General features: G+C 42.4%; 1 protein-coding gene across 2 annotated transcripts in view; it reads right to left on the reverse strand.

The window, feature by feature from the left end:
- Window positions 1-25,836, reverse strand: part of VPS13A (vacuolar protein sorting 13 homolog A) — a 370,607-nt gene that overhangs the window by 97,565 nt on the left and 247,206 nt on the right. For both annotated transcript variants that reach the window (XM_073633920.1, XM_073633912.1), the window contains exons 45-54: window positions 24,941-25,101; window positions 22,835-22,938; window positions 20,296-20,575; window positions 18,525-18,920; window positions 17,296-17,400; window positions 16,505-16,651; window positions 13,264-13,392; window positions 5,839-5,972; window positions 5,486-5,615; window positions 4,430-4,662 (exon numbers count right to left, since the gene is read on the reverse strand). In XM_073633920.1, coding sequence (XP_073490021.1) covers window positions 4,430-4,662; window positions 5,486-5,615; window positions 5,839-5,972; window positions 13,264-13,392; window positions 16,505-16,651; window positions 17,296-17,400; window positions 18,525-18,920; window positions 20,296-20,575; window positions 22,835-22,938; window positions 24,941-25,101 — 1,819 coding nt within the window. The remainder of the gene's footprint in view (window positions 1-4,429; window positions 4,663-5,485; window positions 5,616-5,838; window positions 5,973-13,263; window positions 13,393-16,504; window positions 16,652-17,295; window positions 17,401-18,524; window positions 18,921-20,295; window positions 20,576-22,834; window positions 22,939-24,940; window positions 25,102-25,836) is intronic.

Consider the following 25,836-nt stretch of genomic DNA (forward strand, 5'->3'; position numbering starts at 1 on the left):
AGGTTTTCCCTCTCCCTTTTATCCACTGAAGGTACAAATATTTACTTATTTATTTTTTCTCCCCCCTTCCCCCCACCCCCACAGGAACGAAAAAAAAAAAGGGGGGGATCCCCCCATCCTCCCTCTCTCTCCCCCCTCTACGGTCCTCAAGCATCCATAATTGTCATGTACCTCTCTGTGTTCCTATACTCATGCCATCTTGCCCAAGTCCTAGTGTATTTATCTTGCCGGCCTTCCATCGAGTGTCTTGCTTCTTCCATTTCTCTAACCCATTCTACCCTTATTATCCATTCCTTCATCCTTGGGGCTTCCACCCCCTTCCAATGACACGGGATCAATGCTTTAGCCGCGTTTAGAAGGGATGGGATTACTGACTTGGTGTATTGGGAAATCTCTCTTTCCGTATCATGGAACAGACACTTCCAGGGATTTTTATTGACCTGCTCCCCCGTTATTTGTTGTATTTTGCCCAGGACTTCTCCCCAATACTCCTGGATTTTAGAACACTCCCACCAAAGGTGGGCAAGGGTGCCAATTTTTCCACATGCTCTTCAGCAAGTTGGTGGGGTCTCAGCATCGTATTCATGCACCTTCTGGGGCATCCTATGCCATCTTGCTATCGCCTTATAGGCCATTTCATGTGTCCGGGGGTCTCTTGCCGTTAAATAAACCATCTTTAAAATCTTACTTCTGTGTGCTTTACCTTCTAAGCCTCCTATTTCCTTTTCCCACTTCTCCAAGAAAGTGGGGTATCCTTTACTAGCTTCCCCCCTTAGAACGCTATATAATTTAGAAATACTTCCTTTCACACACGTGGGGGTGCTTAATAATTTTTCTATGACCCTTAACTGGTCTTTTCCTCTCAGTGGTTGTGGCAGTGATCGTGTAAAGTGCTGTATCTGGGCGTACCTCCACTTGTCCAGTGGTTTGTTCCCCCAGGCCTGTGTGATTTCAGTGTAAGTGTACAATCTATTTCCTCTCATCACATCCTGTAGTTGTATTACATCTTTTTTTGCCCATCTCGTGAAATATAAGTGTTCCTCCTTCCCAGGTAAAAAATAATCCGTATTTAATAGTGATAGCAGTGGTGAGTAAAATTCCCAATGGCAACTCTTGCTTACCCTATCCCAAATTCTAAAAGTGTTCCTAGTCAAAAAATTAACTCTATTTCCCAGATTCCTATATTGTGGAGGATTCCATATTAATTTTTCTATATCCGCCCCACTCAGTGCTATTTCTATGTTCACCCAGCTTTTCTCCTGTTTACTGTGTAGCCAGTCAATTATCCTGGAGATAACAACCGACTGGTAATACTTTTTAAAATCCGGTGCGCCTAACCCTCCCAATTTTTTATCCTTCGTCAAAATGTCATATGCTACCCTAGGGTGCCTGCGTGCCCATATAAATCTTAAAATTAAAGACTGTAGTTTAACAAAAAATATAGGGGGGATCGCTATTGGGACCATTTGAAAAGTGTATATTAACATGGGCAAGACAAACATTTTAATCGCATTTATCCTGCCGATCCACGACAGGGCTTTATATCTCATCCTACCCAATAGATCTTTAGTTTTGTTGAGTAGGGGCATATAATTAGCGGCGAACAAGTCCCCCGGTGAGGGTAGTATTTTTATACCTAGATAAGCCAGTTCCCTCTCACACCATACAAATAGGAGCCCAGCTTGAAGTGCTCTCTGCTCTCGCTTAGGGATTGATATATTTAGGAGCTCTGACTTGCTCATGTTTATTTTAAAGTTTGCCAATCCACCATAGTACTCAAATTCCTTGAGCGCCATGGGGATTGTCGTTCTAGGGCAGGTAATGAAGCATAGCAAATCGTCAGCAAATGCTGCTATTTTGTACTCCTTCGCTCCAACCTTGATTCCCTGAATGTCTTCGTTCTTACGAAAAGCCGCTAAAAGTGGCTCTAAGGATAAAATAAACAAAATCGGAGAGAGAGGGTAACCCTGTCTTGTCCTGTTAAAAAGTTCAAGGGGACAAGACAGGGTCCCATTCACTCTAATCCTCGCCTTGGGGTGCCTATAATGAAAGGATCCATCTCATCATCCTCTCCCCCAGTCCTAGATGTTTCAAGGTTTCAGTCATAAGTCCCCAATCCACTTTTCGGCATCGATTGATAGCAAAGCTGCTGGGATATCGCTCCTGATTACTTCCTGCATGAGAAGAAATGTTTTCAGAGAATTGTCCCTCCCCTCCCTACGCGGGACAAATCCCACCTGGTCATTATGTATCCACTGTTTTAATACATTTTTCAACCTATCTGCAAGTATTTTAGCGAAGATTTTTGTATCTACGTTTAGCAGCGAGATTGGTCTATAGCTTCCGGGGGAGGCTGGATCCTTTCCTTCTTTCAGAATAAAGGTAATATACGCTAATAGGGATTCTTCTCGGGACTCTTCATTCTCACCGAGGGCATTCAAATAGTCACACAATTTGGGTACAAGTATTTCAGAAAATTTTTTATAGTATGCTACAGAGTATCCGTCGGGGCCCGGGCTCTTTCCCAGGGCAGTGTTCTTTATCGCCTTTTCTACCTCCTCTTGGGATATGGGGGCATCAAGACGCTCAAACATATCCCTCTCTGCCGTGGGAAGGTCTAGTCCCCGCAGGTACTCCCTTATCCTTTCCTTCTTGTTATCACTCAATCTCTCTTTTCGGCCTACCTTGTATAGGGCACTGTAGTAAGAGTGGAATATTCTAGCAATTTTAGGAGTAGAAAATTCTAGGTTCCCCTCTTCATCTCTCATTTTAGGTATAAAGGTCCTGTTCTTTTTTTCCCTGATCCTTCTAGCCATCCACTTTCCTGATTTATTCCCTTCTCGGTACAGGTCTCTATTTATCGTGTCAAAAGCGCACTTCCTTTCCTTCTCCAGCAACTCATTCAGGTCTCTTCTTTTCTTAATTAGCTCATGCTTTTCTGGAAGCCCCCTGGGTCTTGTACTCTGTTCTACTTCCTGAATCTCCCTATATAAGCGTGTCAACTTTTCCCCCCTCTCTTTTTTTTTCCTCGTTCCAATAGCAATCCAAATCCCTCTTATATAGGTTTTGTGTGCTTCCCAAAGGGTGGACCTGGATATGTCCTCTGTATCATTAATCTCAAAGTAACTTTTTAATTCCTGCTCTATTTTCACAACTACATCTGGATCCTGAGTGAGGGAGTCGTTAAGTTTCCAACTTATCCTAGGCCGATCCACCCCGGCGATCTCTACTTGAATTTTTACCGGTGCGTGATCGGACAGGGTAATAGCCTTAATTTCTGCTGCCTTCAGGAAAGGGACCAACTGATGTTCTATTAAAATGTAATCTAGCCTCGAGAATGATCTGTGGGCAGGGGAGAAGAAAGTATAATCACGATCTTTTAAGTGGCTTATCCTCCACGCATCCATTAATTGAAGGCGTTTTAACTTTTTTTTGAGTATCCCACCCTGTGTACCCGATTTTAACTCGTCCCTTGACGTGTCCACCTCAGGGTCCATACACAGGTTCAAGTCCCCTGCGACTATTAGTTTGCCTTTTTTAAAAGATTCTAGTTTCATCAAAATTCTCTTTAAGAAGTTCTCCGGGTTTCTATTAGGAGCATAGATATTCACCAATGTAATCCACGTCGCAAACATTTTCCCTTTCACAAACAGGAACCTGCCTCCAGGATCAGCCAATCGCTCCTCTTCTTCAAACGTCATTGTTCTATCGAACCCTATAGCTACTCCCCCAGAATGTACTGATCCAGCATCCCCATAGAACCACTTTGGGAACAAATGCGATGTTAATCCCCTACCTGAGTGCGTAACATAGGTTTCTTGCAAAAACACCACGTTTGCGTCCAGGAGCTGCAGCTCCTGATTAATTTTATACCTTTTTTTTTTCTGTATTCAGTCCCCTCATGTTATATGTGACGAAATTTACTACTCCCATTTTTCATTACTGGAAGGAGCATCTGGCCAATCCCATGAGGCATAGCAGGAGAGAGAGAGAGGAAGAAAAAGAAAAACAAAACAAAACACCCAAAAAAAAAAAAAAAGGGAAGCACACCCGCACACCCCCCCCTATCCCCCCCCCCTCCCTCCAACCCCCCGCGCCTCCCATCTGGAACAGATCGCCTATTTCCAGTGGGGCAGACCCCTCTGTTCAAAATATGGGTGAAAACCTTCAGTATCCCCAAATAATGTACATTTTATGTACGTAAATTATATTTTACAGGTATATTTTACCTTTTTACTTCCTTTTTTCACACTTGTGCGTTTATTGTCTTCTAAATATGAATTTGTTTTTACAAGCCTGACAGAACCACTCTCCAAATACAGATATATTTCACAGATTTTACACTTAATTATGACACTTGCGTAATCACTATTTTAAAATAATACATTTAGGCATGTAATGACAACTTGACGAAATAAAAAAAACTTGCCTGCTGATGCCTATGTAGCATACTTCTTGTTTGGAATAGTTATTTACTAGAGAAATGCCAACATCTGACAATGATATTGTGATTTCTTGCTCTGCCAATTCTGCCTTTTCATTTTCATATGTCACATTGAAAACACGTTCATCTTCGGTGAAAAGCACAATCCGTTGTAAACCTTCCAGGAAACACACCACGTAGAGAAGACAGTCCTCGAGTCTGTGGTATTCAACTCTGTCCTAAACATAAAAAATATCAATAATTTTACACACATACACCTGCTTATATTTGCCTTGATATCAACTTTCTGAATCTCTATGTCATAGGCTAGTGGCAGAGAGAGGCCCAGCATTAGTAGTTAAGGATGAGCTCAGGCATGTTCGCACGTGCAGAGCCCGCAGGAAGTCGGCATTGCAGAGCGCTAATCACAAGCAGGGAGACATTGTCCCGATGCGCGGCTGCAGAGATGCAGAGAGAAATGTCTCACTGCCTGTGATTAGCATTCCGCAATGCTGATTCCTGTCAGGCTCTGCACGTGTGGTCTGCGAACATGCCTGAGCTCATCCTTACTAGTAACCAAGCAGGCTCTGCTGCCATACACATAAGCTGACAAGAGAAGAGAGCAGAGTAACGACCCATCACTGTCCAATCAACAGGTTCATGGCGTGTTTATGAGAAAACTGTTTTGGCTATGCAGTGGAGCTCCAGGACCTAGATAAGCTGTCTGGCAGGGGTGCCAGAATTACAAGGTTGTCTGAATAGACAATGAACTAATTTACTGTAAAAATAGTATGTTTGTGGGAATTTTCAGCCAGGTTTCAAGATCGCAGTATATTTATTCTGCAGATAAATGAAGATATTATAAATAGCAAGTAAAGCACTTCCTGCTAAGATGTATCTCATCAGTAAAAAACAAACATCTATTTTGCACAAAATGTGCTGTGGTGCAGTATGAATACACATTATGTGAAGAGAGTTCTAAACCAAGCAGAAAAAAAAAAAAAGAACAAGAATAGTCGATGATCAATGTGTTAAATGACAATACTAGAACAGTATAATGACCTCTGTTTGAATGACTTTTCCTGTGCTTGTTCCACATTTCCAAGATAATTCTCTCTCACTGGTAGGGTCTTCCCAGGCATATAATGTGAGTTTTCCAGGTGTTAATTTGTCTGGTTCTGTGTTGACAGAACTGGGAAAAACACATAGGATAGTCAGTAATTATTTGTGTTACAAAAAAGACAAACACCATAAGGTGCACGCAAAAATATACTTCTAAATAAACATTTGCATAACAAATAATTGTACTTTGCCAGACATCAGTTTTAGAGCTAGTTCCATTTGTGACACAACAATCTTTTTAAAATTTAACACTAAACTCACAGCAGAAAAACAGTGAATAATGACTGCAATACCTTTGGTAAAATTCAACGATTTGTTCCTTTGTATCATTAATGATAAGAAATGGAGCTGACCCTACAAAGTAGTCTGAAAAAGTGATAACAGTAGAATGGTCTCTTGGGGTGACATCCACTAATATGCCTCCAAGCTGCAAGAAAAGGCAAAATACCAATTAGAAGGTTATAAAAAAAAAAAAAAAAAACTAAAAAACTATGCACTCTCTTCATTATGCCAATTTGTTATTTTTTAAACCTTTCATACCTTAAAAATTTGACTATTTAGAGTAATGTAACCCCCCCCCACCTTCACTGTCAAAGATGTCTCCCCTCTGTCTGTTATGAGAGCCGAAAAACTGCAGATTCTGTGGGTGGGCCTGTTGTCTGGAGCTCGGTGGGTGGAGTCGTGATGTCAGTAGACTCCTAGCCCACCTCTACTCCCCTTGTCAATATGCATTTTCCTGGTGCCTCCATGGCAGCATACCAATGGTTGGTAGCTCCGCCCTCGACCAACCCACAGGACCATGTAACTCTATTAAAAAAAAAAAAAAAAGAGTTACTCAGCCCCTCAGGTATTTTTTTTCCTGTCCTCATCCCTGCAGGATCACAGTTCAGCCCTACCTCACCGACATATGGTGTGACCATTGCAGGTTCATGCTCTCCTGCAGTATGGAGTCCCATTACTTGGGTTGCTAAATGCACCATATAAGTATGGGAGCCCGTTTTTTTCTGTGGATCTTTTTCGGGGCATGAGAGATCCAGTAGCATTTCCTTCTCGTCTGTCTCTAACGCTGGCTATTCCAATCGGTCTGGGTCCTTCAGTGACATAGTACCTGTTTTTGTTGCAAGATAGACCGGCATACCGCTCCCCTCTTTCACAGCATGCTTCCTGGAATCGCTGTTAGCCTAGTGCAGCCTCCTCCTGCTCCGATGGCTGCCCCCCTCCCCTCCTGTGTGTTTGCACGCTTCGTGCGCGTCTCTCAGCACATTTTCATCACCTCGGGGGGCGGAGCTTTGGCGGAACACACGGTGCATGCGCAGTAGCCTTCTGAGGCCAAGCGGCGGCCATTTTGGTACACCCTAGACTAATTGCTATTTAAGCAAGCCTGGAGTGTCATTTTAGCCAGGCTGTCAGAGGGAAGACAGCTGCTGGTGTCTTCTCCATCTCTCTACCTTGCCTCCCTATTATGGAGCCCAGCCAAGGTAGAAGTTTATATGTGTTTATGGGTGGATATATATATATATATATATGATAGTTACATGTATATTTAGATATACATGTGTAGAACTATTAATATTATCCCTTTTTGTGCCTATTTGTCACCACAATGCCGCATCAAAATAAAGATCCTCAACATACCACTAGGTAAGGGCTGCATCAAACAGGTAAGTTTCTTCTTTAAAAGAGCTTTCTTGGGGCAAATGGAAATATCCCTTTTTACTTTATTTCCACAGCCCGCACCGTGATTCATCTCGCAGATCTTCCCACAGAGATTCTGACGATAGGTCAAAAGGTCACAGAAGCTCTGGTCACTCGCACTCATCCTCTGCTCATGCTTCCCGAAGCAGTCGGAGGTCACCTCATCATACCTCAAGCAGACGTGACTCCCAGAGCGGGTCAACGCGTCCAGGGAAAAAAGCCTGCTGGGTCTGCGGGAAACAAGCCATACCGTGAAAATTGGCATGTAGTCAGTGCTTCCTGGAAGCCACGGCAAACAAGCAAGGGTCCACAGACTCAATTAAAGATTTGATCAAAGATTCCATCCGGGAGCTAGCCCTATCTCAGGATCAGTCAGTTCCACCGGTGGAAGAGAGACCGGTGGAGACGCCTTTTCTCCGACCCAGTTCGGAGGCTAATTCAGAGGACGAATCGGTTGCAGTCGAGGATAATTCAACATCTTTTGATTTCGCCTTGGTGGATCCATTCGTTGTCGCAGTGAAAGATGCGATTCAGTGGGAGGAAGACCCGGAACCTCCATCCAAAACCAAAAAATAATTTTCCTCAGCTAACAAAAAAGGTTTTAAACTTCCCCTTGATGGATGAAATTAAGGAAGTGGTTACGGAGGATTGGCGGAAAGTGGACAAGAGACCTGTCGCCTACAATAGGTTCCAAAAGCTTTACCCACTGGCAGAGGCAGACGCTCAACTCTTTGATTCTGTTCCGACTGTGGACGAATCAGTCATGAGATTAGCCAGGAACACAACATTGCCTTTAGAAGATGCAGTCTCCTTCAGGGATCCCCTGAATCGTAGGATCGATTCAGATCTTAAAAAAATTTATCAGGCAACGTGGGGAGCTTGCAAACCAGCAGTGGCGCTGTCTTCAATCTCCAGGGCTACCAGAGTATGGTCAGTTAATATTGGGGCAGCTCTCAGAAGAGGCTTAGGGGCAGACGAAATCATCAAGGCACTGGATGAGCTGAAACTGGCCTCGGACTTTATGGCAGAAGCAGCCAACGATATCCTGAGGTGTTCCTCGAGGGCCATGCTGTACTCCATTACAGCCAGAAGAGCATTATGGCTAAAACCATGGTCAGCGAACCCATCGTCAAAGCAGTCCTGGTGTCGTATTCCGTACGATGGAAAGGCCCTGTTCTGCGAGAAAATGGATACGGCCATAACCAGAATCACAGGTGGCAAGAGTGGCCTAATTCCCCAGGATAGGAATAGGAGAAGGAAATTCAACTCACGACCAGCCACCCAACAAAGATCTAGGGATGCCAGAACGTACCGGCCCGGTAAGGAGTACAGAAGAGGCTGGAAGGGCTCACAAGCCACTTTTCTTAAATTGGGGAAGCCGAAGGCCTCAACATCAGCGGTTGAGGGCCAGAAGTTTTTTTGACTCCTTACCCACCCAATCCGGTCCAGTAGGAGCAAGACTCAGGTCTTTTGCCCCGGTTTGGGTGGAAAATTGCACGGATCCATGGACAGTCTCCACGGTTCTTCAGGGGCATTTTTTTTTAAGTTAAAAAGCCGTCCTCTACCCTTTTCTTTCCAGTCCACCAAGATTCCGACTTCCAAGGAAAAGAAGCAGGTTCTCTTTCAGTCTATCCAAATACTACTTCAGCAGCGGGCAGTTCTACCAGTACCGACTCGGAGAGACACTCGGGGTTCTATTCCCCAATCTTTTTAGTCCCCAAGAAATCAGGAGGCTGGAGGCCCGTACTGGATCTGAAGAGGCTAAACAAGTACATTTGGGTAGAACATTTCAAGATGGAATCCCTGAACACAATCATCCTGTCAGTGCAACCAGGGGATTGGATGGTCTCTATAGATCTTCAAGATGCGTACCTTCACATCCCCATCCACCATCATTTCCAACCTTTTCTCAGGTTCAAGGTGGGCGATCTCCGCCTCCAGTTCCAGTGCCTGCCGTTTGGGATTTCATCAGTCCCCAGAACTTTTACCAAAGTTTTATTGGCCATCCTGGCTCCCCTTTCGAGAAAAGGGGGTCAGGGTACTGCACTACTTAGACGATATACTAATCCTGTCGCAACACAGAGGAACTCTGGAGGCGCAAGTACAGTTAGTCCTGAACACTTTGTCCCAATTTGGGTGGCTTATCAATTACTCAAAGAGTCAATTGATACCTACGCAAAAAATGACATACCTGGGAGCTTTGTTCAACACCCCGAAGAGGGCTGTGTCACTCCCTCCAGAGAAGATCCTGATATTGATACGGAAGGTGAAGCAGACGTTAGGGAGCCGCTCCATCCCAGCATCAGACTGTCTGAGCCTCCTGGGGTCCCTTTCATCTTGCATACCAATGGTGAAATGGGCCAGGTGGCATCTACAAGATTTCCAATTGGGGTTTCTGGCGCAATGGAGAAAGAAGCATTTGGGACAGTTAATAATCATCACCTTGGCCATGAAATCCAGCCTCTGGTGGTGGACAAGACCACCCAACCTTCTAGTCCATCGTTCCCTGGGATCCGTCTCATGGTCCGTCCTGACATCGGATGCAAGTCAGTTAGGATGGGGAGCGCACTACCTGAACCAGCTAGTGCAAGGGAGGTGGCGATTCAAGGCGGAAGGAATGGTTTCCAACATCCTAGAGCTAAGGGCAGCATGGATGGCAATTCTACATCTGGATCCTCTTCTCAAGGGCAAGTCCATACTGCTCCAAATGGACAACCGAGCAGCAGTGGCCTATGTTCAAAACCAAGGGGGGACACGCAGCAGGTCCCTAACCAGCGAAGTAGCCCCAATTATATCTTGGGCGGAGAACAATTTGGTCGATCTTCGGGCCGCTTACATCCCAGCCCCCGAGAATCGGCCTTATCAGCTTTAACGGACACACGCTGGGCTCTAAATCCCCTCGTAGACCGTTTCCTAAAAGCAGTCCTTAGGTTACCTCCTCCCAGGAAGACTCTTTACCCCAAATGGGATTTGACAGTTGTCCCCAATGCCTTAGCCAGCCCACCCTTTGCACCTACTGAGGAATGTGCATTGGAAGACATTACCTGGAAAACAACCTTTCTGATCGCCATCACATCAGGGCGCATAGTGTCGGAAATTCAAGCTCTAGGAGCACAAGAACCCTATGTCACGTTCTTCCCAGACAGGGTAGTTCTGCAGCCTATTCATCAGTTTGTCTCGAAGGTTCCCTCAGTCTACCATCTCAATCAAGAATGGGTTCTCCCAGCCTTCGGAGAGGACCCAACCTCCTTAAAACTACATGAATTAGATGTGTCAAGGTCCCTGAGGCGTTACTTGGAGCTGACACAACAATTCCACAAGGATCATCGACTATTTGTTATTCCAAAGGGCGCAAGGAAAGGAATGGCAGCCTCCAAAACAACTTTGGCCAGCTGGATCGTGGAAGTAATCCAGAAGGCATATCAGGCTAGTGGTCTCCCAGTCTCAAATGCGGTGAATGCTCACTCGACGCAGGGAATGGCTTCCTCTTGGGCATCTTTGGCTCGGGTCTCCCCTGAGACAATTTGCAGAGCGGCTAGTTGGTCATCCTTCAACACCTTCATGTCGCACTATAGCCTAGATCCGGCGGTCCTCACCTCCCGAGACTTTGGGGGAAGGGCCTTAGAACGTTCAGTTCTGTAAACTCATTAAAAAATTATCATTGCAGTACCCACCCTGTAAGCTAGTTATTTACCATTGGTATGCTGCCATGGAGGCACCAGGAAAACGGAAAATTGAATACTTCACCTTTCTGCAATTTTCCTTTCCTGGTGCCTACCCATGGCAGCATACACCCTCCCTTCAATAATCCTTAAGGTTCTGAAGACTAGTTACAAGAATACCTGAGGGGGGGAGTAACTCTTTTTTATAGAGTTACGTGGTCCTGTGGGTTGGTCGAGGGCGGAGCTACCAACTATTGGTATGATGCCATGGGTAGGCACCAGGAAAGGAAAATTACAGAAAGGTGAGTATTCAATTTTCCGTTTTCTCCTCTCCTCCAGTGTATTTCTTACACTGAACTTCTGCTATGATCTCTAACATCCAGTGAAGAAACAGGAAAGTAACCACATGACTTCAGCATGCCAAATCATGCTGAGGTGTGGAACAGCCAATCCTTGCAGAGCTGCTGAAGAAAGGAGTGGGGGTGGGAATTAAAAAATAATGCATGTTTTAGGCTAGTGCACGAGATATGTAAATCACCTGACACTCACAGCAAGGGGGAGGATTTGACAAAGTTTTTCTCTGTTTGTCAAGTTTTATCTCACTGAACAATAAAAGAGGATTGCTCAGAGCTGGATTAACTCTTTGTGGCAAGACTGGGCTCAAATGATAGGAAATCTTATACTCTAAAGTGGATGTAAACCCGAAAAAAAATGTTTTGATGTCATAATGTAAAGTGAAAAGCTCAATGCCAAGTTAACTATATGGACCCCTTATGTATTTGTACATGTTGATCATATTCCCCCTTAATCTCCTCTTTTTCTGATGTGGCCACGGGTCACAGCAGGGGGCCCGTCCCTGTATACCGATTTAGGTGCGAATTAGGTCCAAATTTTGGCCTGAATTCACACTTGAAACTGAGCCAAAGACACACAGGACCCTTTTCCAATTCAGAACGCTCCTGCCCCAGAGCTGTGTGAACTGGCTTCATCGAGAGCCAGTCACAGTCTACTGTCATGCGAACTGGATGCGGGGAAACCAGCATCCAATTCACATAAGTGTGAACTCAGGCTTAGACTATATGTTCATGGTCACTTTAGTGACCATGAACTTAGTAGAAGTGTCTCAGACTCTGCTGAATCATGAATAGCTGTGATTAGCAGCTATCGACTGCAGCTCTTTATATATAAAGAAAATAAAATAAAGATTAATAATGTGACCCCCACCACCACTGCCCTGCAGAGTACCCTTCCTATCACTAGATCCTTCTCGCGCTGTGCGCACAATCTGATCTCTTCCACAACCTGGTGTCTCCTGTGTGCCCTTTGATCCCTGCTGCTCTCCCCCAGTCTCTAAAAGCAGAGTCTGTGGGGTAGTCGAGTGCGGGCACACAGAGGGGAGGATCAGATTTCTTCATAATGGCAGTGGGAAGATTATTAAACATGTTTCATGTTTACAAATCTCTTCAGTTTCTTGAATGAACACATGAATACTGAAAAATAATGAATAACTGAAAAGATTGATAACACAAATTACATGTTAAAATCCCAAAACCAAAAACTAAATACATTTTCCGTCTAATATAGAGTGTAGGTGTGGTTGTCGGACTAATGATAACTTTAGTGTATTTTAGAGAAAATAATTGTTTTAATAAACATTTGTGAGGAATGTACAAATTAAGTAGAAACATCTTTTAACTATTACAGGTCCTGTACTTTAAAAAAAAAAAAAAAAAAAAAAAAAGTATGGTTTGGGAGTATTTTACATTGCGGCAAATTTTAAACAATTGGTAATAGAATACACGAACAAACTGAAAATATTTCAAATTATATGGACCACGTTCAGGCTTTGAAAAACTAAACATAGCCTTAATAGAACTAAAGCCTCGTACACACGGTACGATTGTTGGCCAACTGAGCATCAGATTTTTGTCAAAATAGCATGTACCAGGATCTTGTCTTGCATACTAACAGTACACAATTGTTGTGCCACAAACACAAATGTAGTGACGTACTACGAGGAATTTCAGCTCTTGAGCACCACCCTTTGGGACACATCTGCTAATTTTGTGTTTGGTGAGCATTGATTCCGAGCATGCGTGTTTGTACTTTCGACTTTTGTGTGACGGATTTGTGTACTGACCATACAAAAAGCTGGTGTCAAACCGTTGTCCGCCAAAAATTTACTAGCCTGCCATCCAACATTTGTTGGCCGAAAATTGGACAACAATTGTCAAAAGGAGAGTACCAACGGTAAGATTTTAGGACAACAGTCTGTGAATAGATAATCCCCTGCCAACAATCGAACCCTGTGTACGAGGTTTTAGTCAGGTTAAACTGACATTGCTGAGCACAAGGAGTTACCTTATCATCAAGATGAAGCAGAGTGCAGTTGTCCTGTTTGTCAAAGTTTATTCTCTTTGGAGGAGTCTGAGAGCCTTCAACCTCAACAGTCAGTTTATTTTTCACACAATCAGGCCAAAGTGGTACACACTGAAATAAGAAAAAAATTATTTCCTTCCATCTTTACTTATCTCAGTTTATTTGTGGTTGTAGTCTCAACAAGCAAACAAAGGTCAAGCACTATTAAGGAAATTATGTAATACATCCTGCGATTCAAAAAAAAAAAAAAAAATGTATAAAAGATGGGGCGTTACTAGGCCTTGGCACCCAGTGCATGTTCCCCAGGTGTTCTACTGGGTGCCCTAGGTCCTCATTGTGGTAACTTATTATCCAAACCATGAGAAATGTACATATTTTTGCAAAACTTTAGTTGAGAGGTTTTTTTTTTTTTTTCTTGCATCTTCAACATCCATTTGTATAACTTCTCATGAATAACTATATTTTTACTACTACAGAATGTTATGTAGATATTTTACTGAATTGGAGAATCTGGCATTATTAACCAATTACAAGTTTTTTATGTAGGCCAGTACTTTGCAATTCATATTTCATTTTCACTTAATAGAACATTGCTTAAACAAGAGATTATTTATTCGATGCACAATTGCTTTTGGAACATTATGTAATGCAGGGTTTCTCGACCAGGGTCCCCCCAGAGGTTGTTAGGGGTTCCTTAAGCAATAAGCTATTTCTGCCTCTCAGATAAGTTCTCACTGACACCACTGATCTTTCTAGCTATGTTTAAGGGGTTATATCATCCCAATGACCACACGTGTAAGGAGCATTCTTCCCACTGACCACCATACAAATGTATTATGAGCTGTAGCTATAGTAATTTTTAGCAGGGGTTCCCCAAGACCAGAAAGTTATTTCAAGGGTTGCCCTATGTTAAAAAGTTTGAGAAAGGCTGATGTAATGTATTTCTTTGAATTTTTTTTTTTTAAGCAGTAATGATACATTTGATTTTAATCATGTAAATATATTTATGAAATGATAGTTATAACTGTTTGCGGCCAATACAATTTGATACAAATTAAGATTCTTGACCCAAATTTAGGGTGTGGAGGAAGCAGTATAGGTGCCAGGTTTTTGAAGTTCCCTACTGAGTGTCCTGCTTCTATGGCCTTGGGTCAATGTCAGAAAAAAAAAGAGGTATTTTGACTTACCTGTAAATTCTATATCTTTGCGTACAGTACAGGACACAGGCGACTTATTCATACATCATGAATTAAAGCTTTGTACCTTCGGGCCTGGATACTGGAAAGATTTTAAGGACCCCCCCCCCCAGGGCACCTTCCCTATAACCCTATCACACTTTGAGTTCTCAGTTCTGTAGCAATGCAGATTAGCAAGTATAGTTTAAGGAGGATGGCCTGTGCCCTGTCCTCCAACATATGGAATTTACAGGAAAGTCTAAATTCCTCTTATGTTTATCATACAGTACATGATACCAGTGACTTATTCATATACCAGGTAATGCCCCAAAGCAATGAATATAAGGGTGGGCAACAACTAGACAATGAACTGTACCAACAGGCCCAAGAACAGGGGTAAAAATCACAGGTTCAGAGTGACACTGCAAGAAGCTTGCAGCTGAAAGCTGCATCAGCAGAAGAGTGAACATGCACCTAGTAAAACTCTGCAAGGCCGACACCTGGTCTTCTGTTCATACAGTTGGGCAACAGAGGTTTGGTACTTAGAGCATAAGAATGTTCCAACAGTCCTGGAGGGGTGTGTGAATGTAAGAATGCAGGAAGACCCAGGAACGTCTAATCTTTTTGCCTATATTCATGGTAAGCTCTCATCCTCCCCAGGAGTGTTGAATACCACTGTTTACTATACCTTTGTCTTCTTTTTCTATTCTGTTTTTTTAGTTGGTATTTTTGGACTGTTTTCAAGGATTCTGTAAATTATCAAGGGCTCTTGTATTAGGGCTAATACACTTAAGCTGGTCCCTCCTGGGACTGTCCCTAACTGATGTTATCTCTGAAGCCAGATGGCTTACTATTTATGTTAAAATATACTATGAGATAATCTAGTTTGTTTCCTGCAAGGTAACAAAATCCTTGTGCCCCTTGATGGTTGATATATGCCATACAGTAGCATTGTCTGACTACACCTGAAACGGGTGTCCCTTTAGAAAGGGGGTCCAATGCTGGAGGGACAGCCTGTTTGGCCTTCTGCCTTGACCAGGTTTCTTGAATTGTCAAGGATTTGAAGACTCCTCTCCAGCCTGGCAAACATTTGTGTCAGACTTGTAGGTGAGGAAGGATTTTTCCACTGTAAGAATTCAACTCATGATCCATCAAAACAAGGATTTTTTTGTTTTGGGGGGGGTTAGAAGCATAGGTAGATCCAGGAAAAGAGCCTGCTTATTATAGAATTTTTAGTTGGAGATTTCTTGAATGGAATTGGAGGAAGGGTGCTGTCTCAAAGGAAGCTATAATTAGGCCCAGTACTCTCCTGCCTGCCAGGGTAAAGGGAGATTTTAAAAACGTCTTACATTTTTTGTTAACAGAATCTTTAAAAGATGGAACAGCTTCAATGGGTACAGTGAGCTGTTTGTTTAGGCAGAAACAGCAGGATCAACACAGGAACAGCCCACTTTTTTTTTTGTTCTGGGTCAAGAACTAATAGACTCTTCATTTCTGACAAAATTAATGGACATAAAACAATCATAATAATTTCTTAAATATATGACATGACTAAAAGTAAAATGAAATGCCTCACCACTGCTTAAAAGAGAAATAATTTATTTTGAAAGAAATAATTTACTGAATGTTTCATTAGCAATTGTGCATAGAATAATCTCATTGTTTATCAATAGGCAATATTCTAAGTGAAAATTAAATATGAATTGCAAAGTACTGGCTTGCCAGTGTCCAATCATCTGAAGGTGGTGTATGAACAAATTGCCCATGCCCTGTACTTCACGATTAAGATCGATAGCAGGCGCAAACGTAAAAGTGACCAAAGGAAAAGCAGAAGAGATGACATCTGGGCAAAATTATTCTTATCCAGTTTTAAATTATATAAGCCCCACAACATTTACATTTATTCCCCCAGGGAATCCCTAAACTTAGCAATGCCCATAGTAAAAAGGAACGGAAATAGACATATACAGAGGGAGATGGCCACACTACCAATATTCTTCAAAAGGCATAATTTCTCACAGCAGTTCTGAAAATTGTATAGTACTGACCTGTCCAGAAGGAACTTTAATTATTCTCACTGTATTTTCTTCAGCTACACCCACATTATAAATGCTTCTATTTGTGATCATAAAAAATGGTGTGAATGTGACAATTCTGGTGAGATTAAAACTGCTGGCATAAATAGATACACCAACCTAAAACAAAGCAGAAAACAGTAAATAAGTATACACTCATTTTGAAGAGCATAAGAAACACAAAACAATGTATTATTTTTCAAATCAAATTAGTTAAAGCTATCTATGGTCAAAATGTAAAATGATATAGTAATTTCTATGTTATATTTCAATTATTTCTAGCCTACTCCTATTAATCTGAATGATTTTGAATTTTAAAAACGTGTACTTTTGGAAATATCCCATACAATTACTTTCTTGAATTCTGTGACACGCATTCACTATACCCTGTGAGTAGATACTGCTGTGTTACACATTTCATAGATCCTACCGACATTCTGAACTACAGAGGTGCTGAGAGGCGGAGTTCCAGGAGGTGGAGTCAGTACTGGATTCACTGCTTGCAGGCAGAAAGGTACCATGTGATATGTAGTTTGAAATAGTTAGAAATCAAAAGTAAACTAAAGGAATGAGCAAAGGAGAAGCTGCATAACATACAGAGAATCATGGAAGCTGCAGATAGGCAGCAATACCAACGTAAAAGGATATTTTCCAAGTAAGTGTATACTGGATTGTCAAAAACAACTATTGTTTGAATTGCTATTACAATGCTGATGTTATAAAATGAAAGTGTATGCTGTGACTATAGATCTTCTTTAACTTACTTGGTAATCCATGTGTTTGCTCTTGCACTTCACAGCACCATGAGTGCCTACTGTATCCAGGGAGAAAGGGTCTGACAAGTCACTGTCTGTTATCATGAGCTGCACCTGTAAAAATACCACAATAATTAATATGGGCCAACAACTGGTAGTAAAGAACCAAACAACAAGGGTGTTGTTTGTATGTTCCAAATACTACCAAAATGATTATACATGAAAAGTAGTGTCAACATATGGAATATTAATTTTTTGTTTTTATTGCGAAATCTGCTCAGTCATTATCTGAGAATAAAAAACCTTTGTGAATAGAACCGATCAAAGTTCAATGGGTACAGTTCAATTTGCATGCAATCATTATGTCTTTTTGCATCTATATATGCTGCCTTTGACAATATAAAATGATTGAGTGCCCATAACTACATATTCCATACATTATGGCTTATTTCCTGTTCTACCAATGTCACCAAGTTGATGCTTGTATGCATCTATGGAAAAATTTGAATTTCAAAGTTTGCAGATGAGAGAGAGCGAGAGAGATATAATTTTGCCCCTGGACAAATCAGTAGTAAGACCTCATCTGGAATATGCAGCTCAGTTTTGGGCACCAGTTCTCAAAAAGGATCTTGGGGAACTGAATAAAGTGCAGAGAAGGGCAACCAAACTAATAAGAGTCATGGAGTCAATGTGTCTTTTTTCAACCTAACTATATAACTATGTATATGGCATACATTGAACTGAATGCAAGTCTATCATGAGATGGTGAAGATTAATTTGCAGAATGGGCTATGCGTATTACTACAAATTGATATTTGCTCTATATCCCTGAATATTTCCTCTAATACTATAAATGCATACAGATGATCTCTATAAAGGAACTTACTAGTCCAGTTACTGTTTATGTTAGACTAATCTCTTATATAATATATTCTGCAGCATACTAGAACACATACATGATTCTACACATCTCTAGCTTCAGAAACATGGTGTTTGTAGTCCTGCAATTTCCATCCCTAATCCAGCTCACCTTACTTGCTGTATATACGGTAATTTGTCTAAAATGACATGCATAGCATAGCATAGCATAACATAACATACAGAGAATTCGCAAACAGCGGTTTGGCTTTTGGATTTCTGACATTTTGCATTAGTACTTTAAAAGATCTCACAGTATCTACAAACAACATTTTAAATTAAAGAGTGGTTCAAGTATTTTAACTTCAGCTTAATGATACCTTATTATTTTGGATAAAGTTCTTTGGCTTGAATGAGAACAAAAGGGGCTTCTTGTGGTCAGCAGGATGTTTTCGATGTACGTCATCAGCCTTGTACTGCAGCATCCTTCCAGTCTTGTTGACCATCCAGTATGGACTGTGAATTGCAATGATTGTTTGCCCAGTAGTATAAGTGACATGGACAGCAATGTCCAGTTCTGTCTTGTCTAGGTCTGACACACAACGGAATGTGGCAAAGTGAATATCCTGCTGCTTGCTCTTGATTGCATACATGGCTTCCCAGTTCATGTCATGGTAATTTAATAAACGTAGCTTTAGTTTTGATTGATCTATTACAGCATTGTGTATCTGGGCCGAACATCCATCTTCTATTGTAACATGCCCATCTTCTTTACCCTAAAAATATTAGAACACCTTATAACAGCAGTTCACTTTAAGACTTAATTGTTGGGGAACATATTAAAATGCAATATTATTGATACCTTCTGATATTTACATATGGTTTGGGGATAAAACTTCATACCGAGGTTTGTGAGAAAGTAAATTAGTGCACTCCGATAGGTTATTACATATAAAAACATGCCTGTTATGGGCTACATTAACCTTTTAGTCACACTAGCATTTTGGTATTTATAGTTAAGATATAGATACAATGTATATCAACTGCCACAAAGAGGGCACACTGGGTACTACACTATAACATGCTTTTTAGGCCTGGGTTAACCCTGCCATTAAAAGCAGGCGTGTGAGCAGGGCAAGCCCAAGACATTGTGCTGCCTGGGTCCAAGTATGAAATGCTGCCCCCCACCCCCCAAAAAAAACCCCCCTTGTCTATATGCAAAATTATATGACATACCATTATGTTCAAGTCCAAGGGGCGGGCTAGGGCAGTATAGAAGTGGGCTAGGGCAGTATAGGGGCAGCTCTTCATGTGTGCTCGGGTGTTTAACAGCCGGTGTTAGACTGTGTGCGAGCACTCTCGCGCCCAGCAACTATGAGTATACGTGTTTAGGGCAACACGGTAGCCTTTTTACAGGGCAGTGGGGGGGGGGTAGTTATCACCCTGCCCTCCGGCCCAGTCTGCCCCTGGATGACACACAAAACTACTGGAAAAAAAATCTTGGGCGTAAATTTTCCAACCCTGTCAAAGTGCTGCCTAGGCCCAATGAACCCAGCGGGACCCATGGTACGGCCGGCCCTGAGTGTGAGGCACGTTTTTAATGCTCCTCTCCTAGTAAAGCAGTCTGCAAATGATAATATGGACAGCACCGAGTGCTGTTTACATTATGAAAACATGAAGCGTTTGCCCCATGTCACATTGTTGCGCTTCAAAAATAAAGCTTCATGTGGTGTTTGGAAGGAGTTGAAGCATCTTAACTCCTTCCATTCAAGTCTTTAGTAATGCACTATAAATGCGTCAGCACGCAACTGCAGAGGGTTTGTGGTGAGTTAGGCCTTGTTCACAACAGTCAAAAAAATATAGGCATTTGTTGTGCATTTTTAACACGTGTCAAATGCACACAGGGCATTTTGGGAGTGCTTTTAATGCGAGTTAATCACACATCAAAACTCAACGAACAACTCGCTTTAATTTGATAGGCACGTTTGTTAAGCATCAGTATTTTGAGCAAGTGTGAATGAGGCCTAAGGGAGATAAGTAACCACAGCATGTTATGAATGAGAGGGATACATTTTGCAATAACACCATCCTGGTAAAACGCTTGCATTTCTGTTAAACAACAATCAGTATTATTTAAATAAAGCTACATACCTCCAGTGAGTATGTCATTTGGTAGGGAAGCAAGTTGCGAAGGATAACACTGGGCCACAGATGAACAACATATGGCAGATCCCACTTCTCATCAGTGCACACTGAGGATATCAGGATATCCATCACTGGCACAATGTTCACGACAAGGGAGTCAATGTTATTTTTACGAGATTGGCATTTTGTTGCTAGTAGTGAACCTTGATTTTTCAAGAAATCTTCAAAGTCAATTCCTTCACATTTTTCATATTCACCTGATACTGGCTTTAAACACAGCGTTGATCTACCAGCATAGAAAGGAAAAGTGAGGAAAGTCCAAATTCTAGAGTTTTGAGAATAATCAAGTTCTACCAGGTCCCATCAATTAGTTAACCTGCAAAAGACTCAGGATACTAATCATTTAAAAGTGATAGTAACGTGTTTTTTTTGGCTTAAAATGTATGTATGTATCTATAATCATGTTTCAACATAGTTAAACAGACAAACAGATCATTCAAGCAGTGAATACAAATAAAAGTGATATACTTGAACAAATGACACCTGTTGATTAGAGCAGGGCTGGCGGGTGACAGGTCTTTGTCCGTTCATTTTCTGCAGAACGGATACAGACAAAGCCTGCTCTGCTCTATGGGCAGCCAGGAGTAAACTGATTTCACTGTTCTCTGATCCAATGCACCTACACAGAAGGGAATGGAACCCCTTCTGTTTTTTTATTTTTTTAGCAGACGGGATCAGATCTGAGGTTGGCAGGTGTAAACGAACAAAAGTCAGTTTACACTAGCTGGTCCATGGAGTTGAATGGACCGTCCAACCAAGTCCATCTGAAAAACTGACTGACGGACGGACGGACCTGATTGGATGCTTCAGGTGAATGGGGCCTTACATATACCCAGTAAAGTGACAAGCCTCAAGTGATAAAACAGATCCTCCTGCGCAGGTGGAAACAATTTATCTGCAGCCCTCCCTTCCCTACAGCATTCTTCAACACACATTTTACACAGCAACTCTCAGCTCTGAAAACTGGGGGTGGGGGGGGATCTTAAGCCCCACACTGCAGAGCTCTTTGGAGAGAGCTCTGAGCCCTGATTGAGGGAAGGGACACACCCCCTCCTCACAGTACACAGGAACAAGCACAGTTGTCAGTGTGCTGGATCTATCCTCCCTCTCACCAATTCTCTCTTAGGCCCCTTTCACACGAGGCGGACTCCGTTTCCACGGAGCCCGCCTCGGTCCGCCGGCTCAGCGGGAGATCTGTCCGTTGATCTCTGCTGAGCTGGCGGATGACAGGTCCCTCTCTGCTCACTGAGCGGGGAGGGGCTTGTCAGGCGGCGATGCCGCCTATAGAGGGATCGGATGAAAACGGACAGCATGTCCATTTTCATCCGATCTCACCTGATCTGATAGCGACGGACCTGGACGTAGAGCCATCCGTCTGCTTTTAGCGGATCGGACGGGGTCGGATGTCAGCGGACATGTCTCCGCTGACATCCGACGCTCCATAGACTAACATGGAGCGCCCGTTCAGGTCCGCCGTCAAAACTGACAGGCGGACTTGAACGGTCCGATCGTGTGAAAGGGGCCTTAGAAAAGCTGTCAGGCTTTACTGTGCTATACAGTGAAACAAGAAATATTTCATTATGTGGACTAGGAATGCAAAATGCACTATTCTGGAGCCTTCAAAAATGAATAGAAGAAAAATATGGTAAATCAAGCAAGTGAAAATTTAATCTGTATTCCTAGGGCCTGTTTACAATAAATGCAGCTGTTTCACCAAAATTCTTGGAGATGAAACAGTCCCTAATGCCCGCAATAACCAAAACTCTCCCTTAGTCTCGGTTCACACCAGTGCGCTGTGCGATATGCTGCGGTGCAAATCACATGCGAAGTGTGTGCGATGTGATTTCAGCCATACAGATTGTATGGCTGAATTTGCACCGCATTCGGACCAAACTCACACATGACCCTTTTTTTGGTCCGCACCAGAATCGGATTGCATGGGTGTTCACACCCATGCGATCCGATTCATGTCTGAACTGACAGTTCCCACTGAAATATGCGAACGGATTTGGGTGTGTCATTAACTTTCTATTGACACTCCCAGCAGTTCGCATAGTGCAGTGTGAACTGCCTTGCGAGTCAGGTGCAATGCGGGAACCCGCAGTGGATTCACAGGGTTCCCGCATCGCACTAGTGTGAACCGAGCCTAACACACTCAACTGAAAACATGAAAAGAATCTGATTTGTTATGTGCTTTGTTGCTGTGTTCTATTTGGCCACACAAATATGTGACAAAAGTGAACACAAAATGGGGAGCAGACTTGCAAGTTTTCATATCCCATATGCCCATTTATGACAACGTAAACAGCCAGACAGGTAATTGTTCTGAGCTTTGTCCAAAAGTCTCCTCTGATGAACCGCTACTTTACACAGTGCCTAGTAAAGACATGGTCACACAAATCTAAAGGTACCAAGCAACAGCAAAGCATTATTCAAATGAATAAACAGTTAAAAACAAAATGTAAAAAGTCTTATTTGGGGTTACCTATAAGATGACAAAGGGATGTTAAAATCAGCTTCTGGTTCAGCAATTCCAAGACATGTATCTTCATGATAAACTTGAAATGCAATAGAAAAATGATTTCTAATCTACAAAGTCAAAGACAAAAATATAATTAGATTGAATAGTTCAGGATTGCAGTGCTGGGAAAGACACGTATGTACTTCAGAAACTCAAATTGACAACCATTACATTTGGGCTGCATTCACACATGAGCTTTGGAAGCTTTTAAGTATGTGTACAGGAGTCTGAGGTTTTTTTGTTTTAACAATCTTTAAACAATGGAAAGCTAGTTACAAGGGAAAAGAAACGTGCAACATCATGTGATATCGCGCATCTTTGCTAATTTTTCAGACACTTCCACTGAAGTCTATTGGGGCCAAAAACACTTCAAGCTTGAAACTCATGTACTTTTTTTAACTACAAAGAAACAATACGTTTAGGTGGGAACAGGCACAATTAAAAACCATGAAATTTTGGATGTTGAGCATTTTTCAGCTTCGAGCTACAAAGCACTCGGATGCAAATGGGACCTTATGAATACAGATTTTTTTTCCCCACTTAATAAGGCTATAATAAAGGCTTACCTGTAAGTGAAATGAATATCACTTAAACGTGTGCCATTTAGGAGATATTCACCCTCCATGCAGCCAGTGACATCACCCAAGCATGCGCTCTGAAGGTCCGGCATACCTTGCCGGAACTTCAGAGCTTTGTGCCGGATCCAAGGACTCCCATGCGCATTCGCGGGAGTGACGTCATCAGGGCTCCGGCCAGTCACACAGCCAGAGCGCGCGAACCCAGAAGAAAGACCAGGGGGAAGATGTCAGCCCTCTCAGCGGTGATAGCATGCCAAGGGAGCATTTCGTTCCAAGGTAAGTATTCCATAATGTGCTAGTATGCGTACTAGCACATTATACAATTGCCTTACAGGTGTTTTTTTTTGACCAGTCGCAGCTTACAGCCGCTTTAAGAGGACATTTCTGGGATGTGAACATTCACATACTAAAAAAATCCCTTCAAAACTATTTTTTCTTATGATTCTTAAAGTGGCTGCTAATGCATTCCCTGCTTTAGTGTAAAAAATACCCAAATATTTGTAGTCTCCCCCACCCCCAAAATACTTACCCGAGATCTCACGATCGATCTAGCGCTGTGCCTGTCTGCAGCGGCTCTTTCCTCTCTCCCCGCGTTTACAGGACAGAGAGGCAGCAGCAGGAGCTATTGGCTCACGTTACTGTCAATCAAATCCTGTAAGCAGAGAGTGGGGCTGAGTCGTGCTGTGTGCGTCTATGGATGCAGTCAGCCCGGTTCGGGAGTGAGCCTGCATATGCACCTCCATAGGAAGAGGTTTCCTATGGTGGTGCAAGGAGAAGAGGAGGAGCCAATTGCGTTAGCAGGGGACCCCAAAAGAGGAGGTTTGGGGCCAGGCTGTGCAATATCATTGCACAGAGCAGGTTAGTATAACATTTTTGTCATTTCAAAAAAATATTTTAGCCTTTACAACTATTTAAAAGAAGCCCTGTCAGACAGTAAATAAAATCAACTGTGCGTGAAGACTGGTGGAAACAACAACTTCCTGACTGCATACTAGTTCTGGAGCAGTTAAACAGAGAATATTCATGGAGTCCCTGCCTCAAAACTAGTTGCAGCAAACAAATTAGGGTAAAGCTGCTTTAGTTAGAGAAACTTTTTTTTACAAAACAAAACCCTAACAAAGTTAAATAAAATAAATAGAAAAATCAATGTTTTAGACCTGGGTTCACACAGGGGCGACCTGTCAAACGACTCAAATCGCTCCAACTTAGAAAAAGGTTCCTGTACTACTTTGGGGCGACTTCAGAGCGGCTTGCATTGACTTCTATACAGAAGTCGTTTTGCAAGCCGCACTGTATGGGGCGATTTCAGAGTTGGCCGACTTTGAAGCCGCCCCTGTGTGAACCAGGCACAGAGTTATTTATGGTGATCACATTAGTTATTTTTGATTTCCTCTAACAAAGTTAGACATCATTTTTACTTTTTTAGATAATGAAAAATCAATCTATGTTTTAGTATTTTTTTTAAATATTATAATAAGTGCACAATACACACCTGCAATGGGGACCTTATTGTTATGCATTTGGCACCTTCCACAGTATCAATCTGGCAAACAATATATCGCTCCACACCAGAATCCGAATGTCTCACACTGTAAAGACTTCGACCCACTTTAGTTAAGGGAATTTTCTCAGTAGAAGAATGATTTTGAGGAACTAGAACAAAAGACAAATACTTTACTACACATATTAGAGACACTATGGGGGGGGGGGGGATTTGCTGTAGCTGGAGCAGACAAAATCTGGAGTAGCTGTGCATAGTAACCTTCTTGTTCAGTTAAAGTATAACTAAAGGGAAAACTTTTTTAGTTTTGGATAGAGTGAAGAGGGATTGGTTTTTATTGCTGTCTGTGCCCCCAATTAGGGAGATTCACATTCTCTATTTGTCCTGTTTACTGTTATCCTCACCAAAAGTGAAAGTAAGAGAAAATCACACATTTTAGGTTATGCCCAGGGCAGGAATTGAGGGAGCAATCTTCCAATTAGGAAACTACCTCTGGTGACAACCAGGTATTTCCTCACTTTAGATGGATTTCCTCTCACTTCCTATTTGGGTGATGCCTCAATGGTATGGAAAAAAAAAAAAAAAAAAAAGAAACTGACAGGGGTTATAATCCTCCCTAAGCACCGGTTCACACAGGGGCGACTTGTCAGGCGACCTAGTCGCCTGACAAGTCGCCTCCCGTTCTGTACTACGGAACTGTTCTAATAGGAGCGACGCAAGTCGCTCCGACTTAGAAAAAGGTTCCTGTAGCATTTCTGGGGCGACTTCAGGCGACTTGCATTGACTTCTATACAGATATCGTTTTGCAAGTCGCCGCTGAAGTTGTGTGCAGGTCGCCTCGGTGAGGCGACCTGCAAGTCGTGCCGTCCCTGTGTGAACCGGGGCTT

Source organism: Aquarana catesbeiana, linkage group LG01 (genome assembly GCF_042186555.1).
Source record: "Aquarana catesbeiana isolate 2022-GZ linkage group LG01, ASM4218655v1, whole genome shotgun sequence".
NCBI lineage: Eukaryota > Metazoa > Chordata > Amphibia > Anura > Ranidae > Aquarana > Aquarana catesbeiana.